Genomic DNA, 27,785 nt, shown 5'->3' on the forward strand with positions numbered 1-27,785 from the left:
AATTTCTACCAAGAGTTAGCTAAAAGTCTTTATTAGTAGCTGATTCAAATTTACAAAAAAAAAATTATTCCCAATGGTCAAAAGATATAACTGGGGGCAGCTAGCTGGTGCATTGGATAGCTTGCTGCCCCTTTAGTCAGGAGGACCTGAATTCAAATCCAGCCTCGCCACTTAATACTTCCTGGATGTGTGACTCTGGGCAAGTCACTTAACCCCAATTGCCTCAGCAAACATATTTATAAACTAGACACTTTTCAGGAGAAGAAATCAAAACTATCAATAGTTATGTACAAAAATGCTCTAAATCTCTGTTGATTGGAGAAATACAAATTTAAGAACTCACTTGGTTAATATGACACAAAAGGGAAATGATAACTCTTGGAGGGGATGTGGAGAAATTGGGACAATAAACTACTGTTGTTGGAGTTATGAACTGGTTTAACCATTCTGGAGAATAATTTGGAGCTATGTCCAAAAAGTTCAAAAACTTTGCAAATCCTTTGATCCAATAATACTGCACTATATAATGTATCTCAAAGATGTCAAAGAAAAATGAAAAGAACATATAGATGCAAAAATATTGACAACAGATCTTTTTTGTGATGGCAAAGATTTGGAAATTGAGAGCCTATCAAATGGGCAATGAATGACTAAACAATTTGTGGTAAATGATTGTAATAGAATACAATTGGCCATTAAAAAAAAAAAAAAAAGATGAACTGTATAAGTTTCAGAAAAAAACAGGAAAGATGTTAATTGATGAAAAGTGAAGTAGGCAGAATCAGGAGAGCATTGTACACAGTAACAGCAGTATTGTAACAATGATCAACCATGAAAGACTTGGCCACTCTAACCAAGACAATTCCAAAATACTCATAGTGAAAAATAGTATCCAACTATAGAGAGTGAGAACTGATGAACTCTGAGTTTAAAGAATATTTTTAAACTTTATTTTTTTTTGCTTTTCTTCTCTTTTCCTTCTTTTTTGCAAATAGTAATAATGGAAATGTGTTTTGCATGACTTCACATGTATAATTGATATATAGCTTATCTTCTCAAGAGTGCAGGAGGGAGAGAATTTGAAACTAAATATTTTTAAATGAATGTTAAAAATAAACTATTAACAAAATTTTTTTTTAAAATCTATGTAGTATAGTATCTTGTTAAGTAACTAGTGGAATAACAAAGTTTAGATAAAACATTTGAGTACCTACCCTCATAGAATACAAAATCTAGAGAGCAGCATCTCTCATACATATACAAATATCTTAATATAAAATGGTATGTGAAAAAGGTATCAGAGCCAAGATGATGGGGTAAAATCAGAAAGCTGCTTGAGCTCTCCTAGTTCCCCTTGAAAACCACATGAAACCAAAATTCTGAACACAATTTGATGGGATGAAGCCACTCTCCAGCTCAAGATAGACTAGAAAAACTTCAAGAAAGGTCAGTTCCACTGGGGTGAAAAAGATGTTCAGCCCAGCTTAGATAGATTCTGGGAAAGCTGGGGAAATCTCAATCACAGCAAATCTGGAATTAAGACCTTCAGTTTTGCTCAATAGAGGAGCAAATCAGGGGGAGCATTTTCCAAACCCAGCTCAGAAAGCAAATTTTGAGAAGCCAGGCTGTTTCCTAAAAAAAAAAAAAAAAAAAAAAACAGGCAAAGCTCCCCACTGCAAACACAAGGGGCCCCTGTGCTCATACCCAAGGCTCAGAGCTACACAGGAAGCTTGGTACAGCACCCTCTTTACCTCAGAAGCAGAATTCAACCAATCATAAAAGTAAAAAGAAATGGCAATACCAAAAGAAAAGAAAAGAAAATGAGTAAGAGAAAGGTATCAGTAAAGTGCCTTCATAGATTTAAAAGGGATAAGAAAACATTATCACTGACAGTTTCATCTCTAAATTCTATCCTCTTCTTAATTAGCAATGGCATTGCACCACTAGGGAAAATCCCTGAATTTTACCATTTCTTGACTATTTCCTTTTTCTTCTAGATAAAGTGAAGAAAAACTGCCAACATTTCTTACTTTTCTCTTAGTTTACTCATAAATTTTTTATGTGCTTGCATATCATGACTTCTTGACATGTTCCCTTCTTCCCTGGCATGTTCTAATATGTCTAGAAGTAAAACTGGGCTTCATGCCCTGACCTTCCCTTTTTCCCTATATTCCCTCAGTTCTTTTTATATTGTCATTCTCTCATTTATTCCATTACTTTAGCATTTCTATAATTTCAACATGTTAATTTCATGATCTGATGGCTTTCTAAAATTATTTTTAATTGGATTTAGTCTCTTTATTATCTTGCTTGTCTTTTAAGAGGTTAGCATCTTGAAATGATACCCTACTTCCCACCTTGCTCTGAATCCTGCTATTTTTTTCAATGCTTTGTTGATGACTGATTGGACATCCAAAACTCACAGTTCTTCACTCAACTCCATTTCTTATTAACCACTTCCAACTCCTGGACTTTTGGGCATTGCTCTACCTCTAAGCACTTAATCTGGTGTTTTTGTTCTACTACACTACAAATTCTCCATTTCCCCTCTATTACATTGAACTAATGGAGGCGAAGAGAAAGAAAACACTGAATAAAGATAGAATAATTGGAGTTCCAAGACCTAAAGCTGGAGAGAGGGAAAACAATGCCCTATCTCTGATAGAAGTATTAGCCATGCACAGAAGTAAAGACATCTCTTTTCCTGAGACTGAAGGGAAAGATGAAAACGTGGGTGTAGAGATACAGATAAATTGAGGATGATAGCTTGGAGGGATGAGGTAAGGGCCTTAATATAGAGATATTCAGTTGATTTAATCATTTGCCTTTAGCAGTTAGTAAGTTCCTTTTTGTAAATAGCTGACTCTATCCCCACCCTTCCTCTAGGCTGGACTCTATGGTCAGTTACTGTCCTGTTGTCTTTGCTTAATATGACTACCTCCCTCACTTAACTTTCCATTTTGCTAATCAACCTTAAATGGGACCCATTATTCAGTTTTTCCATGACTAGGCTAAAGACAATGTGGCATTGTGGATGGAGTGTTGTATTGGCATCTGGAAAACCTGTATTCAAATTTCTCTTGTGATACTTACTTAGAGGAAGTCACAACTTCTATGTACCTTATGCAATTTAAGACTTTTTTTTTCTAGACCAACTTTTATCTCAACTCTTTTATCACTGATGAAATCTCAGTTACAGAAAAGTTACATAACTGCATTAGCCTGGCCAACTGCAAAGATATGTAATTTAATTTCAACTACCATTTTCCCTTTTTATTCATTTTTCATTGATTTCTGTAAATATTCCCAAATATTCTTCAATTTTGCCAAAGTTCAGTTCTTTGCTTATATCCTTTCTCAGAACTTGACTTGATTTCTTCCTTTACTGAAAAACTGAGTCTATATAAAATCATTTTTGTGATTTAAAAAATAGAAAAAAAATCATACAAAAATTTACAAAGTCAGTTGTGACCCCATTTAGGGTTTTCTTGGCAAAGATATTGGAGTGATTTGCCATTTCCTTCTCCAGCTTATTTTACAGATGAAGAAACTGAGGCAGAGTTAAGTGGCTTGACATGGTCACACAGTTAGTAGGTATTGAAGTCCAGATTTGAACTCATAGGGATGAGTTTTCCTGATTCCAAACTCAGTGTTCTATTTACTATGCTACCTGGCTATCCTTTCCTCTCCCTCTAAGTACATAATGAATCAGGGCTCACTAGATACACTAGATAGTGGTTTGTTAAAAAAAAAAAAAAAAAAACCCTAAGAATTTTAGTAAAATAAAAATAGGAATCAGCAGGGTGATATGGTAGTCAAAAACATTAAAATGATCTTAGGCCACATTTATCTAGTCAGACAGCATCTGGGATATCACTCAATCAGAGTGCCACATTTTAAGAATGACATTAGTAAACTGGAGAGTTTCCAGAGGGGTAGACCACATTGGTTTGAAAGGCTTGAGATGATGATATATGAGGAACAATTTAAGAAACTGGGGTTACTTACTCTAGAGAGCTGTCTTCACATATTTGAAGGATTGTAGAAGAATGTGGAAGAGGGATTAGATTTGTTTTGCGTGGTTCCCAAGGGCTGAACCAGAAGCTATGGGTAGAATCCACAGAAAGCCAAATTTAGACCTAATCTAAAGAAAGAAGAAAAAAAATTCCCAATTATTAGAGTTAACCAATAATAAAATAGTTTATATGTGATAATAAGGGGTTTCCTCTTACTAGAAGCTTTCAAGAAAAGGCTGATTGAACCTTTTGGGGTATATTATAGAGGGCATAATTTTTCAGAGATGGAATGTAGTAGGTGGTCTGTGAGGTTCTTTCCAGCTCTGAATTTCTATAGTATTTTGATAGCTAGAAAGAGCTTTCTTTAGCTAAATTCTTGAATACTTTACATACTCACCCTTCACCTCCAGATTTAATTCCCACAGTATGGTTTCCCAGAAGGACAGAAAGTCTAGTCCTATAAAACTCCATATAACATATCTTTTATCTTAAGAATTTTACTATTTTCTGAATTGATGCTCCCTATTTTCAACATTCTATATCTTTTCCCTCAGTTAAAAACCAAAGAGATTGATTTTAAACTATTTCTTTTTTTGTTTTACTTTCTTTTCATTTTTTCTTTATATAATTATAAGATTTTCTATAATATTAATCTTTCCACAGTTTTCTCTTGTTTTCCCAGGTCCTTGGTAAAGAATGAGTTGTATCCTAATTTCTTTGCCTCTCCATATGATTTTTTTTTCAACTTTGTACTATGTATCTTTTTTGGCAAATTCAAAGTACTTTTGCCTTTTGAAGTAAGAAGGCAGGGACAGATTAAATTATTAGTTCCATTCTACATATGGGGAAAATGAGACAGAAAGAGGCTGAGTAACTTGCTTACACTAAGTTACTTCCTCATGGCCAGAGTCAAAGGCTAGCTTCCAAATACTATTTCATTCAAATGATACTACTTCCTCTCAATAGTCCAGTCTATGTTGCACGGTTTCATTTTCATAAGAATTGGATGCTTAATGTTTTTATCATTGTGGCCCAATTCAAAACCTGGTAGTTTTCTCTAGAAAATTTCTTCCTTTTGGCTTCTTCAGTTTGTAAGTCCTTTGCAATTTCTCTTAAATTGCCATGTGGTAATTACTGCATTTTATTCCAGAAAAACTGCTTCTTATACCAGAAAGAAGACATAAGTAGAAATCAGAACATGTGGGTTCAAACAGACTCTTTTAGTTATTATTGTTGTTCATTTTTTTCAGTCACATCCAATTCTTTGTGAATCTATTTAGGTTCTTGACAAAGATACTGGAGTGGCTTGCCTTTTCCTTCTCACTTTACAGAGTGAGGACTTAGAGGAAACAGTCAACAAGGTTAAGTGACTTGCCTAGAGTCACACAACTAATAAGTCTGAGACCGGATTTGAATTCAGGAAGATGAGTCTTCTTGACTTTAGTCCAAACACTCCATTCACTGTGCCATATAACTGTCCTACATTCATTATTACTTATGTTATCTTCAACAAATTATTTTTCTTTTCTCTGCCTGCTTCTTTGTTTGTAAAATGGAACTACTGTTTGTGCTGCTGACCCCCCAGGAGTTTTGTCCAGATTACATGAGATGATATATTTAAAATGTCTTGTAAATCCTAAAATGATATATAGATGCAACTATCATTATGTGATTCCTTCTGTGGAGACTTCATGTGTACATCAATCATTAAGGGGCTCAGGCATTTGAAAAATGTCTAAATGCTTTGTACTGTTCTATCTCTCACTTGTTGCTTTTATCTTCAGGGTCTTTGGCTAAATAGTATCCTCATATTGCACACAGAAAAAAGAAAAATAAAGCTATTGGAAAATAGTTCAAAGTTGTGCCATAGCTATTTAGAGTCAGATTAAAATAATCAAGCCAATTGAATCTCCAATTAATAGCAACCAGTCAATAAAAGGCAGCAGAAATGTTAAAGGATTAAGATGGAGAGAAGTATATATGTAGAATTGAATCCATTTGTTGTAGAACCTGTCTTCTGAGAACCTTTGTCCTTACCTATTTTCAGAATTAATTAGTAAAATACTACTCCTGGAAATTAGGGATGGATAGGTAGGAAAATTGGCCAAGTTTCAGCAGCAAGCTCTCTTAAGTCATTAACCCAGGGATATGGTTTCTTCCAGTCAGAGGACAAAAATAGAACAGAGTTTGGGGGAGAAAGGACAGCCAGGAAGAAACGATGCAGTATAAATGCTTTATCTAGAAAATGTTAGCGCTCCCGGACTAGTCTTGAAACAAGTTTGGAAAAAAGTCTTTAAACAGGCTACTTTGCAGTTCACAAAATCTTTCCCACTTTGTAGCAAGATAATGTGCTTTATATAAGCTTTATCAGTTTCAGGATTGTCTAACTCATGCTCCCCCAGTATCCCAGGAAGGAGGAGGACTGGGAACAGGGCCATCACTCTGATGCCTTAGACTTTTTCTTTTCTTTTAAAGGGGGCAAACAGTCTTTGCTTGGTGCAAAGTTTGATCACCAAGCAGAAAACCCAGCCAATAGCAAGAAGACCCTCTTAACTTCTTGAACAGATCAACAATTAAAGTCTTCCTTTCCCCAGTTGTCTTCCCTTTCCCCCACTCTAGCTTAAAAAAGGTTATTACTCTGTATTGGCTAGGGATTAATTTCATAATTGGTGGCAGTGATGGTATCATTCTTTGCAGAAAACAAAATCTAATGCCTTTTTAAAAATTTACGATTACTATCTACATTACCTATAATTCTTAAGGCATTTTCAAAAGTCAACCAATGTTAAATAATATTAACAGTATTTACTTTTAGAATCTTCTGATCTTCATAAAAATAACAATAAAAAACAAATATACATATAGCATATGTATATTGCCACTTTTCAGAAAAAATAGTCTTAGAAGCATTAAAACATAAAACAAAGCAAAACAAAAATAAAATTCCAGCATTGAAGGCCATGAAATTCAATTTAATTTTAAAAATGAATCCAAATGCCCTTTCAAAAGAAGCTTAGCTTTTCATTATTGTTTTCTTTCCATAACAACCAATAATACTTTAAAAATAAAATTGTCAGTGAATAATCATTCTTTTAGAAAGAATATATTTCTGATAAAGACTAGATATCTATAAACTAATACTTACAAAGAGAAAAGTCTTGGATAATTAGAAATAGACTTTGAATTCATGAACAAATCTTGTCATTTGCCATTGTCACTAAAGAGGCAGGAAGAGATGGGAAGGTTTTGAGGAGAGCCATTTTTTTCCCCTCAACACTCCTTTAGAGGAGATTTCACTGTTAGTTGTGATTGTCAAAAATGAGCATCTTAAAACATGGAATAAAATTTTCATTCATTTAATATTTTCTAATTTAAAGAAAATCCAAACCCTTTAATATAGATGTAACCCATACAATGTCTGTCAAAATAATTTGTTTTTAGGTAATAATCAGCAATTTGCATAGTTCCTGAATTCATGTTCATTTCTTCATGCTCATCCCTACCTTATTAAAATTCAAATTGAAGAAACTACAAACCCTTTGCCTCCTGAGTCATTCTTATCCTTTAGCTTCAATTTCCTCTTACATCCTACTTCCCATTACACTTTCCATTTCTTTCTCTTCTTTAAGTAACTTTTTTGTTGTACTTGAAAAACATTACCAAACATGAGTATTTCCATATAACAGAAGAATGGAAAATGAGGATTGTATATGAAACTATGACATAATTCCATACAGCGTCATTTCTTTAAAAAAAAAAAAAAGGATATGATACATTCAACAAAGTGGTTTCAATACTCTCCTGTTTGTGCTTCCTTCTACACAGCCTTCTGTTCTATTGGCCCTATTATCCCACAGAATTGCAACCAAGATGGGTAGGAATATTTCTTTCAGAGAAGATTATTTTAAAAAGTAGAATACTCTGGGCTACTTTGGAAAATATAATTTCTCCATAACCACCCCTTCTCCAGTGTGGAGGGATGTTTGAGCCAGATATATTCCCTCTTTCCCCATCTGTGGTGGGTTTAACTAGTACTTTTGGTGTCTCTAATGGAAACTGAGAAAAGGATCTTGAGGGATAGTCTCAGTCTCTAATTTTTAGATCTCCAAAGGTACCAAATATCTGGGCATAAAAGATGGGAAAAACATTCAGTTAGCAAGTCTCCAAATGGCCTCTTTTACTTTTACTTTTTTTTTTTACCCTTTGTCATAAATCTGCAGCCAGGGACTTGATCATTTCCCTCTATGGCTGAATCTCCTCCCACACCCCCCACACCAAGAATGGAAAGAAGACTTGAATACCTAGTTCACAAGGTATATTGAAGGAATCCTGTGATTTCCCTTCTGCTACCCCTTGCATAGATTTCCATTTATGCTAAGTCAGAGACAGAAGCTCCCACTGAGGGGTTGCTTTTTGTCATCTCCTCCCTGGAGATGGACTTTCTCAACCACCATCAGTAGGAAGAGAAGGAAAAAAGTATTTGGACTGGGACTGTGTGAGTACAGGGATGATGGGAATGGAAGGGAGAGGCAGATAGATATGTAGAGAAGTGTTTTGGACTACCCTGATTCCCACATATAATCTTAAAAGTGTTTATAGTTAAAAACAATAATTAAAATAGGCAGCTATCACTCAATATTGCTCCTCATTTCCATGGCAAACTACTAGAAGAAGGCAATCTACAGTCTGCCTCCACTTTCTTTTCCTCTCACTCACTTCCTAATCCTTTATAATGTTATTATGGACTTTACCATTAAAATGAAACTTCTCCTCAAGGTTACTAAGGGTTTCTTAATTGCTTAACACCATAGACTTTTTTCAGTTCTCATTCTTCTTTTTTTCTCTATAGCTTTGACACTGTCAACCACTCCACCTCTTCCTTTTGGATATTTTGATCTTCAGCTTTTTTTTTTTGCTCTGCCCCTTCCTGATTCTCTTCTAATCTGTTCATGCAATCTCTCAATTCTTTTGCTAGATAATCACTCATTCTTTGACCCATAACAATTGAATTTAGTTCTCTTCTTTTTTTCTCTCTCCTCCATCTCTCAATGATCTTATTATAGTTCCCATGATTTCAGCCATCATCTTTTGCTGCATTTACATCCACAGTCTTAATGAAGCTCCTGAGCCTTCTGGACATCCCCACATGGACATTGTATTAATAATGTCTTAAACACAGCATGTTCAAAAGTGAATATTTTTTCTCCTCAGACTCTCTTCCAAAATTCTTTTCTTGTATTGAGGTCTCATTATATTTCCAGTTCCTCAGGTTCTTAACCCCAGGAAATCCTTGACTCTTCCATTACTTTTTACTCCAGATCTCCAATTAAGTCTTACTGATTCTATCTCTATATGGGTCCTCTTTACTCCCATGTCTACTACCCTAGTTCCAGGTTCCATTACAATCTCTTTGTCCAGACTATTACAGATGTTCCTTTCTTCTAGTTGACTCTCTCCAATCCATTCTGCAACCAACCTCCAAAATAAAGCCCAAGGCCAACTATGCTACTCTCTAGCTGAACTAGCTCCTTCTTGGGAAAAAATAAAATAAACTGCTCCGTTTGTTATAACCCTTTCAAGTCTAGGTGTAACCTACCTGCGCAGGTTTGTTCCACATTAATCACCTTCACACATTTCCCATTCCAATCTAATTGGTTCCTGGATCTGAGCACTTTATGCCTTTGGACAGATTGGTCTCCATTCCTAGCATGCACTCCTCCTTATCTCTGTCTTTTAGAATCCATAGCTTCCTTTAACATTCAATAGATGTGTTTCTTCTTATGACAAATTTTTCTTGATCCCTGAGTTATTAATATTTTCTTTCTTCTCAAATCATCTTGCATTGTCTTATCTGTTTACAGGTAGTATCTGTCCAGTAAAATATAAGTTCTTTGAGGACAAAGACTATTTTTTTTTTAATTTTCATATCACCAGTGCCTTTTAAATGTTTCTTGGATTTCATAGAATTATAATGGAAGCTAATAAATTATCTGAAGGAGTCTGGTCTTGTGATAAGCAGCTCTTCTCTTTTTCCCCATTCCTACCTGAGGACACATTTCCTGTCCCCTGAGGTGCAAAAATTACTAGTTATGGCTCTTTATTTTGACTTATAAAGGGCACTATTTCCTTTCATCTTTTTTTGTATTCTCATTTCCACAGTCTTTATCAGTGTCATAGATTCTCAATATTGGAATGGACCAAAGAGGAAATATAATACAATTTTTACTTGAATTTAGTACAATTTTTACTTGAATGGTGAAGTCTCCCCACAAAATTCCTAACAGTAGTCAACTGATTTTTCACTGAAGGCCTCTTAGTGAGAAAAAACCTACTCTCTCTGGGCAGCTCATGCCATGTCTAGATTCCTCTAATTAGTAAGAACTTTCTCCTTCTATAGGCTCTAAAATTGCCTTTTTACAGCTTCTACTCACTGATCCTAGTTCTATCCTCTGGAGTCAAAGAGAAAAATCTTAATCCCTTTTCCATGTGAAAGTCCCTGTTTCCTCTCCTTCATGCTCATTGCCTTTTACCTGTTTACACTTTTATATTACACCAAGTCACCCTTTTTCATCACCTTGTTCCTTTTCTTTTAATCAGTCTATTATTTATTACCTTTATCTATTGTTTTTCATAAGTCTGATACCCTCAGTCTTCTAATGACGAAAAGCCACTGTCCTTTGTCCTTCAAAGTCTTTGCTGAGGAGCTTCCATTCCAATGATTTTTCCCCCTAAAATCCAAACTCAGGGTCCCACTATATCCTTATGAATGCTCCTGCTTTCCTCATCATGGCATATACCAGATATACTAGTCCTTATAGATTTCTGATATACAGATATCAGAGATATCAAGCTCTACATTTAAATATAATAAACTATAACGAGATTAAAATATAAAATAGCAAAATAAATACAAATACAAGAGAACATAGATAACATATGGTCAAAGCACTTAGCACCATGTCTAGCACATAGTAACTGCAACATAAATGTTGGTTGTCGTAAAACAATCTACCCATAGGGATCCTTAAGTATGGTTTAGTGGCTTCCATTTCTATTTTATTTTGACACCAATCCTGGTGTCAACTATTACAATTAGGGAAAGACAGTTTTGGGCCAACTCATGATCATCAAATAAATGGGGAAAATAACATAGCAATAGTAAATAAATGTGAAATCAGAATCTCTAAATTTTAGATTTTATGTGAAAATTCATTTCACTGATGCCTTTTCCCCTCAAGGCTTTGTTGAATTGGCTGAAAGGCAGCTTTCTGAATTCTAGGAAAAAAATAAACAGCAATCATCTTCCTTCTAGTTTGCACAATAGATCCATCATGTTTCTGTGTCACTGAAACAAGTGATGACCAAAACCTCTTATTTCTGTTTTTAATGAGCTTTTCCATCAGCAAGAAATAAGAACTATGTAAAGAGTCTGGCTGCACTGGAATGCACCCAGAGACTTCTCCCTACCTAAGATACAACTATAGTTTGCTTTTATTTTCAAAAACATGATGATAATGATGATGAGAACCAAAAGAGAAAATGTTAAGTTCTCTAAAATCTTTTTTGCTTACCATCCTATTCTAGTTTCTGGACATAGATCATTATTTAGAATAACTTCAAATAACTTAAATGAATGATTCCTTTGATTCCCCAAATACCTAAATAATCACTTGTTCTTTCTGCCTCAAAGTTTTCTTTTTCTTCAATGGTCTTGAAAGGGTAATAGACAAAAAAAAAAAAAAAAAAAAAAAAAAAGATAAACTATGATTGCCTATAACTTCTTCACATCTTAGCAATTTCATAAGCATGAGAAAGGAAGACTAATGCTTAGATCATTTGTGTTTATGTCTATGTATATATGAGATATAGGAATTTAATGAGCCAGTTTCTCAATATTAGAGGTTCTGTGGGCTGTAGTATGTGAGTTCCCTAAAAGCCAGAGCCATATATATCTATGTTATATACTGATCTTAGCTTATGAGTTCTATTAAATTTACTGAAGGTTATGTATTTTTAAAATTATGTAAATAAACACTCTCTCTATGCAGTAACTCATTACTAAAATCTAAGAAAAAAAATTAGAATTTCATTTGAGATGTTTCCTTAGTTGTTTCTATGTTAATGGAATGCAGTTAACTTATGTTTTAACTTCTTAAAGAGACCATATATTTTCAAAGGTTTGGAGCTAAAAGGAGTTTAAGAGTTTAACATCTTTATCATAAAGATGTAAATAAGTAACTTTCGGTGTGGAATTCAAGCCAGAGTTTGGGGGAAAGAAAGGAAAGCCAACAAAGAAAAGTTGGTGGAAAGAATAGTAGATAGAAGCCTAGATGACAACCAGAGAAATTTTCTTCTTAGGTTTTGGGTGCCATTTCCCTTTCAAATTAAAACAAAACAAAACAACACTGAGGTTTTAGAAGTCATGGAATCAAGCGGAAATCATTTTGAAAGGTGTTTCTTGTGATGATTGGAGTAGGATGGGGGAATGATAACAGAGTAGGTCCACTTTGGCTGTCATTCTCCCCACCCCCATTCTTCAGCCTTCCAAGTGTCATATTTTCCACCTCCTTTCATCTGCCCAAACTGTGGCAATATGTTTAAGATACTGGCAGGTATCACATCTATACCTTCTGCTTTTTAAATTGGAGGTATCTCTGAGTTGTAATGAGAGACATTTGGGAAGTTCAAGGTGGAAGTATGGAAATGAGAGGATAGCTGTTTAGATCTGAAAGAGATCTTTGATATTATCTAAATGTTCTTTCTTTATAGATCAGGAAACTGAGACCTAGAGAAATGAGGCATGTTGTTGTTTTTTTAATGGGCATTTTCCTTTAAACTAAAAAGTTCCATATATTAAACACTCTGCATGAATGTATAAAGAAAATGGAGTTGCCTTTGGATGGTGCAGTAGATAGAGCACTAGCTCCTGGAATCAGAAGGTTTTAAATTCAAATACAACTTCAGATGCTTAACAATTACTATGTGGGCAAATAATTTAACCCCAATTGTCCAGCAAAAAAATAAAACAGTTTGCACAACTGCATGATTTTTAAAATATATGCCGTGATATATCTGATTTGATAGTCACCATGCTTGCTGTGTTAAATCATCCTTGTTTCTGGGACATTTGTTTATATAAGAATGTTGAAGGTGTATCTTAGCAAGCTTTTCTGGTGGAAAAATAAAACAAAACAAACTAGGCCTTTCAAATCCCATATCATGGAAATAAAAACTCAGTATAGTTAACCTACAATTGGAAATTTTGCAAGTGATGGGCATTGCTTCATATGGCTAATTGCATCAACCCAATTGTTCTTGATCCGTAAGCTAATTGTTTTTTTAAATATTGATTCACAGTTGCCTTCTACAGTGAGGTTCCCCATTTCTCTTCAATGTAGTTGAGGTAGGCTAATGGCTGTTGCTTGGAGTAGATGCAACATCTCACACTAATGTACCCGCTGGATAAAGTTGCAAATTTTATTACGCAGAAGTTGAGAAATAGCAAAGCTAAAGAGTGCTAAACTGGATACTTTGCTACTGTAGTATCTATTTTCGGGGCTCAGGGTGCTATATTTATAGATATCTATAAATATAAATAGAGAGAAAGAGATACAAAGAAAAATACATTTAAAACAACATTATCAAATAGTTTCCAATGTCTGAGCTTAACAGCGAGAGCAAGAACAGTAACAGTGAATTGTTTCTGTTGGGAAAATGCCCTTCTTTACCTATCCTCGCCTCTCCCTTTGCTTCCCCGAGGGCCTCCCCAGAGAAGAGCATAAAACTGGAAGCAGCTATTTCCCAACTCGTCCCAAAGGGGGAGGAAGAGCTTGGCGTCTTTTCCTTTGTCCGGCTCATCTTGTCTTCCCCTCCCCCGCCGTCCAGTTCCCAACCTCCCCTCCGCCGCCCCCGCCGGCATTCCCTCAGGTGGAAGAGTAGGGGGTGGGAGCTTCTAGCTTGTAAAACTGGTTTAGGGTTAGACTGGGATCTGGCACACACCCCCCTTCTTCTCCGGAGAGGTGCTAGCTGTGTATCTGCAGCATCGGCGGTCAGCCTGGCAGTACCTCCCTCCTCACCGCTGCTGTGAGGAACTGGGGAACTCCCGACGTGTTGGGGGTGGGGGGAGGCGAGAGATAGAGCAAGGATGGAGGGGAGGGAGGATGCTACTTGTTCTTCTTCAGAAGAGAGGAACTGGCCCTGGCCTGGGGCACTCGTGGAAAGTCGGGATTCATCTGGGTGGAGGGGAGTGATGTTTTCGGAGAGGGAGAGATAAAGTCCTGACAGAGCCGAGTCTGTATTTGTTCCACTCTGATAGAGAGCACCCCGAGACCTGACCAGACCTCTGCAGGAGACAAGGTCCCTGGCCCGGCCCGGAGGTTTATTTATAGCTCAGATAAGGAGCCCGAGATGACACAGACTGCAGGGGAGGTGGTGGCTCAGGGAGCAATGTGGGTTGGTTTCATTTTGCTTCATCTCTGGACCTGGGAGCTGTGTCCTTTTGGTCCTTCCGGGGGCAGAGATGGGGAAGAGACATAGACAAGGGAGACTTGTTGCGCCGTGGGAGAAGACACCTCTCCCCACCTCCTCCCGGGCCTGGTTCGGCGGGGGCTGCAGTTTCCGGGGAGTGCCTAGGACTGGGGGGCGCAAAGGCACCGAAAGTGCCAAGGGGTGAAAGGCAGGAGTGTTTGCCCAAACGCATTCCACAAGCGGCCTTTTGTTATCTAGGAGGAGTGTTTCATCGAGGTTTACTCTTGGGAATTTTAGGTCATCTCTTCTCTGCTTGTGGTCTGCCAGGGTGGGTGGAAGAAGCTTGGCAATGTGTCAAGAGCTGCTGCTGCTGCTGCTGCTGCTGCTGTTGCTGCTGCTGCAGCTGCTGCTTCCTGGAGGTGGAATGACAGCTAGCTTCTCTACTGACCCCACCTGGTCTCAGGGAGCTAGGCTTCCTGGGCTAGATCGACCCTGCGGGTCTGGAAGAGTCGGCTCAGAGAGCTTGGTTGTCAGGAAAAGAGCACTGACTTTGAAGTCAGTAGACCTGGGGTACAGGGGAAAATGCCGAATGCCGAGTCAGGAACGCTCAGATTTCTAGTTCCTCCACTGACAGTTATTGATATTAGCTCTGTGATCAGCAGCAAGTCACGTAAACTCTGTGAGCCTCAGTTTCTTAAACTATAAAATGGGCATAAATCATTAATCCCTATCTATCAAATAAGATAATATGTATGAAAGAGGTACTTTATAAACTTTTAAAGTCCCTTAGAAGCGTCAGGCTTTGTCGTTGTTTTAAATCCGAGTAACTGCAGGCGAATCTAATCCATTTTAGTTCTCAATCATTTGATACTATGAGCCACGGAGGCAAAGTACCGCTGCTGTTCAGAAAAACACTTAGAGTGGAAAGAGTGTTCGATTCTGACACTAGCCATGAGACCTTGAGCATTTTACCTCGTGTGTAAAACTGGAGAATTAGACTTAATGATGTTGGAAGCTCTTGCCAGTTCTAACTCTATGATCCTTTATGTCAACACTTAATACCACCCACCTCTAACCCTTGTTGCTTAGGAAATTCCTTTGAAGACTTTAAAACACTATAAAAATTTGAGTACAGAAAAACTTTGTGGTATGCTCTCTCATTTTGTGATGGGGTTGGAGAGAGCAAGAGCTCAAGCCTGAATGAGGCTGAAGATTTTAACAGCTTGTCTATTTAGTGGAGGGTGGGGGGGGGTGTATGTAGTTTTCTGTTCAGTTTGATAGTCTTTTCTATGAGGCTATCCCACTTTATCCATTTTGTCATTTTTTAAAAATTCAAGATAGATCTTTCTTATTTATGTAATTCTGCAAAAGGCAGAGGTCAAAAAAATAGCAAGAATGGTGCACTCAGATCTATGAATTCAAGTAACAGGAGCCAATCTCACAGTTTGAATGTCTTTGAAAACTTTTTATCCTGGGATCTAGTAATGTAGGTTGTTTTTAAGCTGACCATCCACCTCTTCCTCCCCACCCTTCTCTTTTCTTCCTCCCCCTCTGCTTCTTCCTTCTCCTTTTCCTTCTCCTCTTCTTCCCCCTCCTCTTCTTCCTCCTCTTTCTAATCCCTGATTTATTGAGGTAGAAGCAGGATTTAATCTCCCCAATATTTAAGAGAAAAAAGCTCCAATGCAAACCAAATGATATTGCTATAGCTTGTACCTCCTACTGAAACTATTGAAATAAAGCAAGGTCTTTTGTGGAGACTCCCCAAGACACCAATGACAGCCAAAAAGACTGGTTTATTTCTGGCTCCATTACTTCCAAGGAAAGGGAACAATTTTCTCCTTTGGCTTCTAGTGGTAGAGAATTTTTTTTTTTTTCCAGAAGAGAAAAATGAGGGGGTATGGGGTTGTTGAATCCCATTCTGCTGCTTAAAACTGGGAAGTGATGAGCCACACAAGCCACAAAGTAAATAAAAGATTAAATTCTTGGAAGTAATGTCCAATAGAAGGATTTTTCATATTGGTGTAGGGAGGAGATCCTAGATTTATAATAACCAGCCTTGGCAACCTGCTCTGTGTGAAAGTGCCTGGATCTAATAGCTCATTAATTACCATGAGCTTAGACAAGCTAATTAAAACATATCTTGGTATTGAAAGGGATGTTAAGGGTAATTTAGTTCCGTCCTTTCATTGTATAGATAGAGAAACTGAGGCTCAAGAAGTTATTAAAGTGGCAGAGTTGAGAAATTAATGAAACCGAATTGGAGGCTTCCAACTCCAAACTGTAGTTCTCTTTCCCCTATAACATATTACATTTTAAGCTAGTTTCTTCTCAGAGTTAAAGGCTAGTAAAGGTTAGTATTAATTTCTTAAAGTGTTTGTATCCTTTCTAAAGTCTCTGACATCTATATCTACTATATATCACAGGCAATTGATCAAGGTAATAGTTGTGAAATCCTTTGAAAAGTTTAAAGTTTTGTTCAAATGGGAATTGTCTCATTCCTCTCTTCAGGCATGGAAAATTTTTGTCTTTTCTTTCAACTGTCTCCCTCCCCCCAAAAAAAGAAACCCTCCTCTCCATCTACCTGTGCCAAAAAGAAACCAAGAAATCCCCTGGTTGGAGTAATCATAGCCCTGCAGGAATATTTATTTATTTGATCTTCTTCTGCCCTCCTCAATATTTTCTGTCATTCTGAAGTCAATACTTCTACCTTTTTTCCAATAAAGTATCAGTTCTTTTTGTTCTTCCTATCCTACTATGATTTTCATCCTGACTATATTCCTAATTGTCTAGATGTCTTCCTCATTTGCTGATATTGAAATGATGTATAAAATTATTTAAGAAAATCTTTCCCTTCTTACCACTTTCAATAACCTCCCCCCAACATTTCTGATAACTTAAAAAAATTAAAGATGGGGAAAGGCTGAAGAAATGGGAAGGATGAGGGAATTATATTGACATTGCTGTTGAAAGGATAAGAAAATTATTCCCATTCCCCCTATAATTTGGTCTGGGGCAAAGAGGAGTAAAGAGAGTGAAAGTCTTTCCTTGTTTGCCTAAATGTTCTAAAAATCAGGAAAGACAAAAAAAGGGGGAAAATCTAATAACAATTTAAAAAAAAAAAGCTTCACATAACAATACAATCCATTTAAACTGTGGCTCATACTTTTCATACCAATCTCATGACTTTTTTTTTTTTTTTTTTTTTTTTTTTTAATTCCCTAGTCTGATTCTTGAACTCTTAGAGCTGGCAGCTTTGTGAAGGGGAAGTAGAATCTGACACTACACCAGCAGGTTTACCAAAGGTCTCTAATGGGTATTTTCTTTTTCTTAGCCCTGCCCCTGAATTGTCAGACGGCGTCTGCCTCTCTGAAGTTTGCAGTGATTTCCTTTCCAGCCTGGCCTTATCTTGGTCCGCACGTTGCTGCCTCTTGGTGACTAATAACACAATAACATTGTCTCAGGATAGAAAAAAAAAAAAAAAAAAAAAAAAAAAAGTCTGAGCTGTTTACTCGCTCTATGGGGGTTCAGTATAAAAAGGAGGCAGAGTGCTGTCCAAGCCAGATTGGCTTCTGCATGAGCACTGGAAGTCACTGAAAAGATCGTCAGGTTTCTAGTACAGCTCACTGGACGATCGCGGAATTTCCAGACCTTTTGGATTGCTCTCTCTCCCGGCAGAGGCAGAAGTTTTTCTTTCTCTCTCTCTCTTTGGACACCAACACTGAAGAAAAAACTTTGGGGGTCCGAATATCAGAAATAGTTCAGGATTAAACTGAAGTTGTTTTTGTGTGTTTTAATTTGAGCTTAGTTGGCAGAGGAGGTATTTTCAGAATGGATTATTTCCAGATGATTTTCTCCCTGCTGTTTGTGGTTTTCCAAGGAGCTCCAGACACAGGTAGGCATGCTGGCTTGTAAGCTTCTGAGTATTAATGACTTAATTATCCACTTTAGTGTTTTTCTTGCTTGTCTCTCTCCATGTATCCTTTACTATTGTGGCTCATTAATCAGATGTCTGGGAATTATTGCCTATAGCTACCAAATCTTGGAGTGAAAAATAATAAATAATTAAGTTATATATGTGCAGAATATGACAATATATTAGTTGGGTTTATTTTTTGCAAAGGAGTGTTGCTGAACTTGTCTTTACCATTAAAGAACATTCAAATACTAGATAAAATTGAAACATAATACATGTGTGTAATATGCACATTAACACACCAAAGTTTAATATTACCATCGCATAGTATTACTGCTGACACTAGCATGTCAGCATGTATAATATTAGAGAGAGTGTTTCAACTTGAAGCTATGGAATTTTGTTCAAGTCTGACTCAGTGAGCACATGAGCAGAAACATCACCTAGAGTACAGTCTGTTGAATAAACCCCCCTAGGTGGTTTCAGGGTGAAAGCAGATGCTTTCTTCCAATCTTGTCATTATTGACTTTAGATTTTCTTCTGGCAGGTTCTTGGCACTTGGTACAACAGGAGCTTTATTCACAGTTTTATTCACTTGTCTTAGGAGAGAGATAGGATAAATCTAGGTTACATGAAGATTTAAAATTGTGAGTGTGTACTTGTATGCATGTTTGGTTTGCTGTCTATGTGATTCAGACCAGAGGGAGTGGATGACACGGAATTAAAATCTTGACATGCATGTGTCTGATCATTGGAAATCTGCTGGGCAAGTCAATTTCTGTAGCCAAAAGCCATCTAAAGAGCTAACAAGGAGAGAAAATGCTTCAGAAGGTGACAGAAGGGTCTAGATATACCCCTAAAAAGCCTCCCTTAGGACCAGGTTTCTTTTTCTTTTTTTTCTTTTCTTTTCTTTTCTTTCTTTCTTTCTTTTTTTTTTCTTAAGCATAGCAGTTTGGGAATCTTGATCAGGTCTTCAAAACTTCTCTTGAGTTTAGCCTAAGGTCAGAAGTCCCATAAGACTTTTTAACACTTTTCTGAAATCTCTGCTATGGAGCTCATGTCTTGTCTCTTCTAAAATGCTTCTCCCTTCACCTCCAAGTCTCTAACTGTATTAGAAAAAAAAAAAGCAGATTTCAGATAAAGTGAAAGATAACAGTGATTACTCTATAAAAATTGGTGTCAGTAGGTCGCTAAAAGCTGTATAACAAAGTAATTGGAATTACTTGCAATATAGAGGAATTAGGATATGAAGGGAGCTACATGGGAATACAAGGTACACTTTCTTAAAAATTAGGGACAATTTAAAGGTCATTAGCCTAACCCTAAATTTACAATAAGAAAAATTTCTCAGACCACTAAAGGGCTTCATAAAACAGTTGTTTTCCCATATTTCTAATAGTCCCTTTAGGTCTGTTAATGCTAGCATGGGTAAAGGCAAAGCATTTAGGTTAAGGATGAAAGAAAAAAAGAGTTCATTTCATGTACCTCCCCCTGAAATCCAAGCAGTGTACTTTATCCAAATTAGCCAGATATGAGTTGAATGCTAAAAAACTATGTATTGCTAACTCTTTGATGAATCTAAATCCCATTCTCCCTTTATCTTTCTCTTAGCTTTTGGTACTGAGCTCAGCACAGAAGCCCAAGCTGGTGTAGTCAATCCACCTCCCAGTTCATCCTGGCGGCCTCGACGCTCTAAACGCTGCTCTTGCTCGTCCTTGTTGGATAAAGAATGTGTGTACTTCTGCCACCTGGACATCATTTGGATCAACACTCCCGAGTAAGTCTCTAGAGGGCATTGTAACTCTAGTCATTCATTCTAGCCCTAGTTGAAACTCTAGTGTCTTTTCCGTGTTAAGTTTCTAGAGGTTGACACATCTGAAGGGATTTAATGCTTTTCTGGGACATTATTCTTCCATTAAAAACCAAAATAAGAACATAAGGCAGTCTAGGCCATGGGTTCTACCTACTTATTAGTTGGATAGATAGTTGTATGATACATGTAGGACACTGTGGCAAAATTTAAAGACAAGCAACTTTATTTTAGTGCCTTAGAAAGAAATTCTCCAAATTGTTAGATTAACTGAGGTTTGAGAAACTAGTTTTCAGAATTGGATTTGGTAGATTCAACCTTTTGTAGTCATGATTAACCTTTGTAAGAATATTAATGATCATTAAAATCATAGCATTATACTTGTAAAGAAAGCTAGGACCATTATCAAGCCGTGGGGTCATCCATCTAGAACTGGAAAAGCCTCAGAAGCTTTTTAATCCAATTCCCTTATTTTACAGTTGAGGAAAATAGGGCCAGTGAGTACACTAGTAGTAAGGGATTTGAACCAAATTCTCTGCCTCCAAAATTAAGAGTTCTTTCCACTTTATTGCTACTCCTGAGACCAAGAACTTTAAAAAGTACTTTTTTAATGGCCATGCATTGGGTGGTGCAAGGGATAGAACTCTGACTTTAGAGGCAGAAAGATTTGAGTACAAATTCGACAACTAAATCATTAACTCTGTTTGCCTCACTTTCCTATCTGTGAAATGAGCTGGAGAAGAAAATGGCAAATCGCTTTCATATTTTTACTAAGAAAGCCCCAAAAAGTTAAAGAGTTAAAAATGACTGAACACAGTGAGTTAGAGTTACTGCATTGAATAAGAGCTAGAACCTGGGTGTCCTGTATTTCAGCTCTGAACTCTTTCCATCTAGAAAGAACTATTTTAAAAGAATATGTACCTTCCCTCCTCATTGCTGTTCTCCAAACAACTATAAGTAAAAATGAATATAATATCTACAGTGTCCTAGTTTGGCTGAGGGACGACAAGAAAAATCTAATAAGCATTACCTGAGTAAAGGGATAGTTCTTAAGGATAAGGTTTTTCATCTCTCAGGTGAAACTCAAAATGGATACATTGGAAGCTATTAGATATTCTGCTTACTAGGATCATCTCATAGAGATATTTAATACCAATATCCTGGCAGGAACTTCTCACATAGGGATATAATTCAGGCAGAGTTGTAGAGCTTCCTTTTCTGGTAAGAGTTTGCTGTGTACAGTCTGAAGCCTGAAGTTGATGGGGTTCTATAATCCCATGTGTTGTGCTTCATAGAAGTCCAAGGCAGGGGAAAAAAAAAATCAGTGTAGAACATTAGCAGAGTAAGAAAATGTGAAACAGACACCAGAGCTACTTATGTGCTGACTTTTAATAATTTTGGATTGAAAAAAAATACCACTTATGAAAGAAGAATTTTAACTTCATTAAGAGCTGTATTACATTAGGAGTAGTAGGATAATTGTCCACATTGTACACATTCTGAATTAGCAGTTGGCATGCCCCTCAAGGTCCAACCTTTAGAATTAGTAACTTTATGCTGCCAAAATTATTGGGTCAGATGAGCTCTTTGTATTACTTAAGATCATGACATTTTGAGGGCAATCAGTTGTGTTAATATCCCCTTTTTTCTTCTTTTAAACCTAGGCACACAGTTCCATATGGACTTGGAAGCCCTTCTCGATCCAAACGATCCCTAGAAGATTCACTTCTTACCAAGTCAGCAGACTCCAGGAAGAGATGCCAATGTGCCAGCCAAAAAGACAAGAAATGCTGGGTCTTTTGCCAAGCAGGAAAGGAACTCTGGTGAGTAAAAGCACCTTTCACTTTTAGTCAGCTTTGTAGAGACCCAAACCTCTCCACAATCCAATATTACAATTCTGGCCATGGAAAAAGGTATTTATTGCATTGAAACATAGCTTCAGACAGTCAGAGTTGACAATGCAATTGCTTTAATTTTTTTCTTTCTCTCTTTCAGGGCTCAAAATACTCTGAAGAAAGCCTGGAATGAAGCTAAAAAAGGAAAAGACTGTGTTGATGATGGACTGAAGTGTGTGCACCAAGAGCTTGTGAACAAGAAAAAAATGAGAAGGTGAGAGGATGTTCATTAACATAGAAAAAGTCCTTTCCTCAAAGGTCAAAAGAACATCTTTATGTTCTTTTATGACCCTTCTCAATTGAAGAATTCTGTGCTTGGTAGCCAATATAGGGCAAAGGAGTCATCTTGACATTTAATTTTGGGATGATGAATATAAATGTAAGCTGCTGTCCACCTCATGGCACATGTGTGGTTATGGGAAACACCTGTAGTCACTTCTCAATTTTACTACTGAGCTCCCTATGAGGAAACTTGCTGTTTTCCCTGAAGAAGGGGAAAAAAAAAAAAAAAAAAAAAATATATATATATATATATATATATATATATATATATATTTGAGAGAGAGTCCATTTTCATTGTCATATGCATTTAGGTTTTTCAAAGGGAGGCAGTTATCATATGCCCATCCATGAGGAAAATAAAGTCATTAGGCAGGATTGGTAAGATTTGGAACATACTGTTTTGTGGGGGTGGGGCAGGGTAAGGTGGAGTTAGTGAGGAGGAGGGAGTTGTTTTTGTTTTTAAATAAGACTATTTGGCAGATAACCAATGTCAATCCAAACTAAGTCTGCTCACTTTCCCCCTCCCCCTCCCTTCTTTAGTCTTGACCTGGAGTGAAGGGAAGATTTAAATCAGCCAACCCCATTAAAATGACATCAGAGCCCGTTAACATGATGAAATTTCCAAACTCCTCACATTGGATTTCATATACCCAGGAGAAGAAACCTGCACTTTAAATTTGTCATATGTTCTACATTTCCCTATTAGGGTCAAAGTGAATTTTTCCTGGAAATTAAGTATCAAAAAGTTCTGTGGTCAGAGTGTACTTACTGAGCCCCAGCCTGAAGTCAGGATTTCTGATCTATTTATTAACTTCTTGTTGCCTTTTACCAGTAACTTAACTCCTATTATTTTAGTCTTTCAGTTTATTTTAAATAAGACTAGTCATACATTGCCCAGAATTAAGTGAACCACAATTTGCAAAATGACTTGAAAGTCTTAAACTCTCTAGTTTAACTCTCAGTTTCCTCATCTGTAAAATGAAGGGGTTGCACTGGATCACTTCCCATGTTCTCTATGATTCCAATACTAAATCCTACCAATTGGTAGGACTAATCTTCATTGTGTCAATCTGTAGTAAACTAGCCTTGTAAAATTAAATAACATGTACATAATTCTTTAAGCCTTTAAAACTTTACATAGAGTAGCCCTGCAAGTGTTATCCCCATTTTATAGATGAAAAAAATGAGACTTATCAGAGATCGGTTCATTTATTTGCTCAGGGTAATGGAGCTAGTAAGTGTGTAATGTAAGTCTTTTCCCAAACCCAACACAACCCATTATGCTACACTGACCCATAAATAGCTCTCCACTCTTAACCCTGCTCCCTAAAATATTAGACATGCAGAAACTTTTCTTTGACACAATCTGCTCTAGTCTTACCTAGACACAGCCCTTCTTCCTTCTTCTGCCAGCTACTTCATTCTATCGCATTCTATTTCTTTCACTGCAAAGAAGACTAGTTCCCTTCTGAAAATAAAATGGGCAGCTAGATGGCGCAGAGGACCAGCCCTGAAGTCAGGGGAACCTGAGTTCAAATCTGTTCTCAGACAGTTAACACTTCTCAGCTGTGTGACCCTGGGCAAGTCACTTAACCCCAATTGCCTCAGGGGGGAAAAAAGATAAACTTGAATTTTCCATTGAAGAGAGTCCTGTGAAAATATGAACAAAAGAGACAAAGAATCATGCTGTTTCCTTTAAAGCTCATATTTAATTTCTATTAGGTTTACTAGATTTTCTCCATACTTAATTTCCCTTAATTTTGTTGTTGTTCTGATCATAACACAAATCCTATTTCAATAAACACTTTCAGAATTTTTCCTTATTTTGTTTGGGGAAGTGGTAGGTTTCTACTCTAATTTGGTGGTAAAACAAACTCAAGCATGAGATTGTGATTGATTTTTCTCTTCATGATGATTTGATGTATTTCTTTGATCTTGATGTAATCCTGAGTTTTGTTAACAAAATTTATTCTTGTCTTGTTTTAACAGATTGGAGGCCATCAGTAATAGCATCAAAGCATCCTTTTACATTGCAAAGCAGAGAGCTGAGCTCCACAAAGCAAAGAGGGTAACTCATAACCATACACATCAAACGCAAAGCATTTGGGACAGTCTGAAGACAACATCTTAGTTAAGAGATCTCTTGGTTCATCCTCATGTACTCTGGCTGGCAAAGCGTGGCAGCATCTCCCCTGCTTTGGCCTTTCTTTATTCCAGATTGGCAAAGGACTGGGGATCCTTGTTCCAAACATTCCAAGAAAGGTAGAGGAGTTCCTAAAATCTGTCTTCATTTGCTTCCGTTAGCAATGAAAAGCTTTGCTCCTCCTCATCCAGGAATGTAAATGGATGGCTGACTGGGGGCCAATCTGGGAGAAAACAAAGACTAAGTAATACATTAATTAGTGATACATCTGTCAGGAGGAGGAGAGGAGACAACACATTTGGATGGAGCTTCTGAAGAGAGGGTCCGAAGGGGAGTGTGTGTCTGACTCAAATGTCTGGCAGATTTCAGGGAGAAACTCCAAAGCTCCACGAGAAGATTTTGCAAGGAATGCATAAATTGGAAACACATGCCATGGAGAGACACCCAAGTTAGAAATCAAAGATAATCTTTTCCAATTCATAAAAATGCAAAACTGAAAGAAACTGTACTACTGTATATCAGGATGTGTTTCATGAATACGAGTCTACCTCACCTGTATTGCACTCCTGCAGAAGTAATTCACCACCTTGTTTTGCCTTTACTCATTGCTCCCTGCTTTCCTTTCCCTTACCCTTTCCCAAATAAAACCTATTCTCTGGCCTCATAGAAGTCCAGTTTGAGCAATAGTAGACATCACATTTTGGTGATGATCTACTCCATTTGTTGCATATGAGAAAAGGTCACTGAACCAGGTAGCTGATACCCTGAATTTCCTCTTTATTGTAAAAGTGCTGAAAAAGAGTTAGTGAAAAATGCTAAAAGGTGAAAATTGGGTCTATGTTAGAGCAACAAAATTATTTACCTTATTGGAGCTGGTTAATGGAAGTTGAATTAAATTTTGTGATGTACTTATTTTTTTATAGATATTTATATTCAGACAGTTTATTCCTTATATTTACCATGTTAAATATATGTTGGGGCAGGCCATATTGGTCTATGCATGGTTTATGTATTTCTGAATGAAATTGAAATTGAGAAATGCTTTTTGCCTATCAAGGTAATTGACCTTAAAAATAAATATTTTTCCCTATTCTACTGGTTTGATGTTATTTCTTTATAATTCCCACAAGTAGGTAACGCTTATGAAGAGGATATAAACCTTTTGTTCCTAGTGTGACTAGATCCTGTAACTTTTCTAGGGAAGTAACAGTTTTAAGAATATTTTAGATTTTTTTTTTGGCTCTTTGGTAAGTGTCTTGGTCTATCTAATGAAGAAAGACTATGAAGACAGCCTATCAAAATGAAGGCACAAGCTACAATAGTTCTTTTCATCCCTCCTCTCATCCTCCAGTCCTCCCCATCCACCCCCAATAATAGATGGCATTCAATAGCTCTGTATTTTCCACTCATCTTTAATAAGCAAAGAAAGAATGTGTGTGTGTGTGTGTGTGTGTGTGTGTGTGTGTGTGCGTTTGTGCGTTTGTGTGTTTGTACACAAAAAAGGAATTGGTGGAAGAATTCTATCATCAATTGGAAAAGGGAGCAACAAAAATGACTTCTTAGAGATGGCACTTGAGTCTTGAAGGAAGCTAGAGGTTGCAAGAGGTGGAAATTTAGAGGGAAAGCATCACCAGTCCATTTATACTATGAAAAGGAGGTAGAATAAAGCAGTGGGGAATGTAAAAAGATGTAATCATTCTAGAATCAAATTGTGAAGGGATTTAGATGCCAAAAAAATTTACATTTTATCCTTAAGGCAAAGGGAAACTTCTTGGTGGGGACAAGTAAGAGTGGACTGTTATGGTCGTACATGCTTTAGCACTATTAGGTTAGTAGCTATGTGGAAGATGAATTAGAAAGGAGAAAACTAGATAGAGAAAGACTAATTAGAATATCACTGCAATAGTCCAGGTAAGTGAGAAGTGATGAGGACCTGGAATAGGATGCTGTTGAATGAGGAGACATATTGATGAAGTTGAATCAACAATTAATGGATTGAATATGGGGTGTGAATTGGAATGAAGACCTACTGGTGACTGGAAGATTGGTGGTGTCTTTGACAGAGATAGCAAAATTAGAAAGAAGAATAAGTTTAAAGGGAGAGAAAATTAATTCTCTTTTAGATGTGTTGTGTGTGAGATTTCTATGGGACACCCAGAAATAAATGTCTAGCAGGCAGTTGGAAACACAGGATTAAAGCTCAGGAGGGAGATAAAAGCTAGATATGTAACTTTCTAAAACATCTGCAGAGTTGATATTTAAACCTTAGGAGCTATCACTATTTTCTTTTTCCTTCAATTTCAATTCTTTACACTTAGTTGGTTTTTTTTGTTTTTGTTTTTTTTTAATTTCTGGGAAAAGTATCAAGAAGATACAACTCTACACATGTGGGATTGCTTATTGTTATAATAAACATATTGTACCCAATATTTAACAAATTCTGTGAAAAAAATTCATTAAAGGTATACTATAGAGAGAGATTGTTGCAAAAAAATATGGATCATAAATTGCTGCTAACTTATGGTGATACCTATGCTCTGGCTAGGGTGTGGCTGAGCCCGTACCTTACTTATTTCTGTTTGATCCCACATGTGCTTGAACTTTTTGCTGATTGTCATATATATCTAATACTTAAAACTACTACTGGGCCTAAAGTACTGGGGCACTTTATCTTTGCTCTTTCCTCTTAGGAGCCCATCATGCACATAATCCAAATTGAGTTCAGTCCTGGAGAAGTATGATGCTTTGAAAGAAAAGGCAGGGTCTTTTTTTTTTTTTTTTTTTTATAACTTGGGCTATCTTCTCACTCTTTTGCCTAGAGAAAAATTATTTAAAGCTTCAATTTTGGCTTGTGTCTAGGGTGTCCCTGTAAAACGAATAAGAATGGCATTCAATCTACAATATAAATCAGGTTTTGGACAGGTATTAATTTTCTACATACAAAACTTAAATTTGATCCAAAAGCTTCTCACAAGCAAACATTAAGAAAATCTAGTTGAAAAGCACTGGTTGGGGCAGCTAGGTGGAGCAGTGAATAGCACACCAGCCTTGAAGTCAGAAGAACTTGAATTCAAACGTGATCTCAGACACTTAACACTTCCTGGCTATGTGACCCTGGGCAAGTCACTTAACCCCAATTGCCTCAGCAAAAAGAAAAGCAAAGCACTGGTAACAACTACTATTGTTCTCTGCTTAGAGGTTGACACTTACAAGTATAAAAACAAACATTCATCTGGAGCTAGTGAATAAACAGTTTACA

The 27,785-nt window shown here is 36.8% G+C and overlaps 1 protein-coding gene across 1 annotated transcript; it reads left to right on the top strand.

The window, feature by feature from the left end:
• Window positions 1-17,832: 17,832 nt before the first annotated feature.
• Window positions 17,833-25,619, top strand: EDN1 (endothelin 1). Its single transcript, XM_074271794.1, has 5 exons — window positions 17,833-18,375; window positions 20,008-20,173; window positions 21,871-22,029; window positions 22,202-22,315; window positions 24,373-25,619. Exons 1-5 carry the CDS (start codon window positions 18,312-18,314, stop codon window positions 24,512-24,514), a joined length of 645 nt encoding a protein of 214 aa, XP_074127895.1. The 5' UTR covers window positions 17,833-18,311; the 3' UTR covers window positions 24,515-25,619.
• The last annotated feature ends 2,166 nt before the right edge of the window (window positions 25,620-27,785 follow it).

The sequence above is a fragment of the Sminthopsis crassicaudata genome, chromosome 1 (genome assembly GCF_048593235.1).
Source record: "Sminthopsis crassicaudata isolate SCR6 chromosome 1, ASM4859323v1, whole genome shotgun sequence".
NCBI classification, from domain to species: domain Eukaryota; kingdom Metazoa; phylum Chordata; class Mammalia; order Dasyuromorphia; family Dasyuridae; genus Sminthopsis; species Sminthopsis crassicaudata.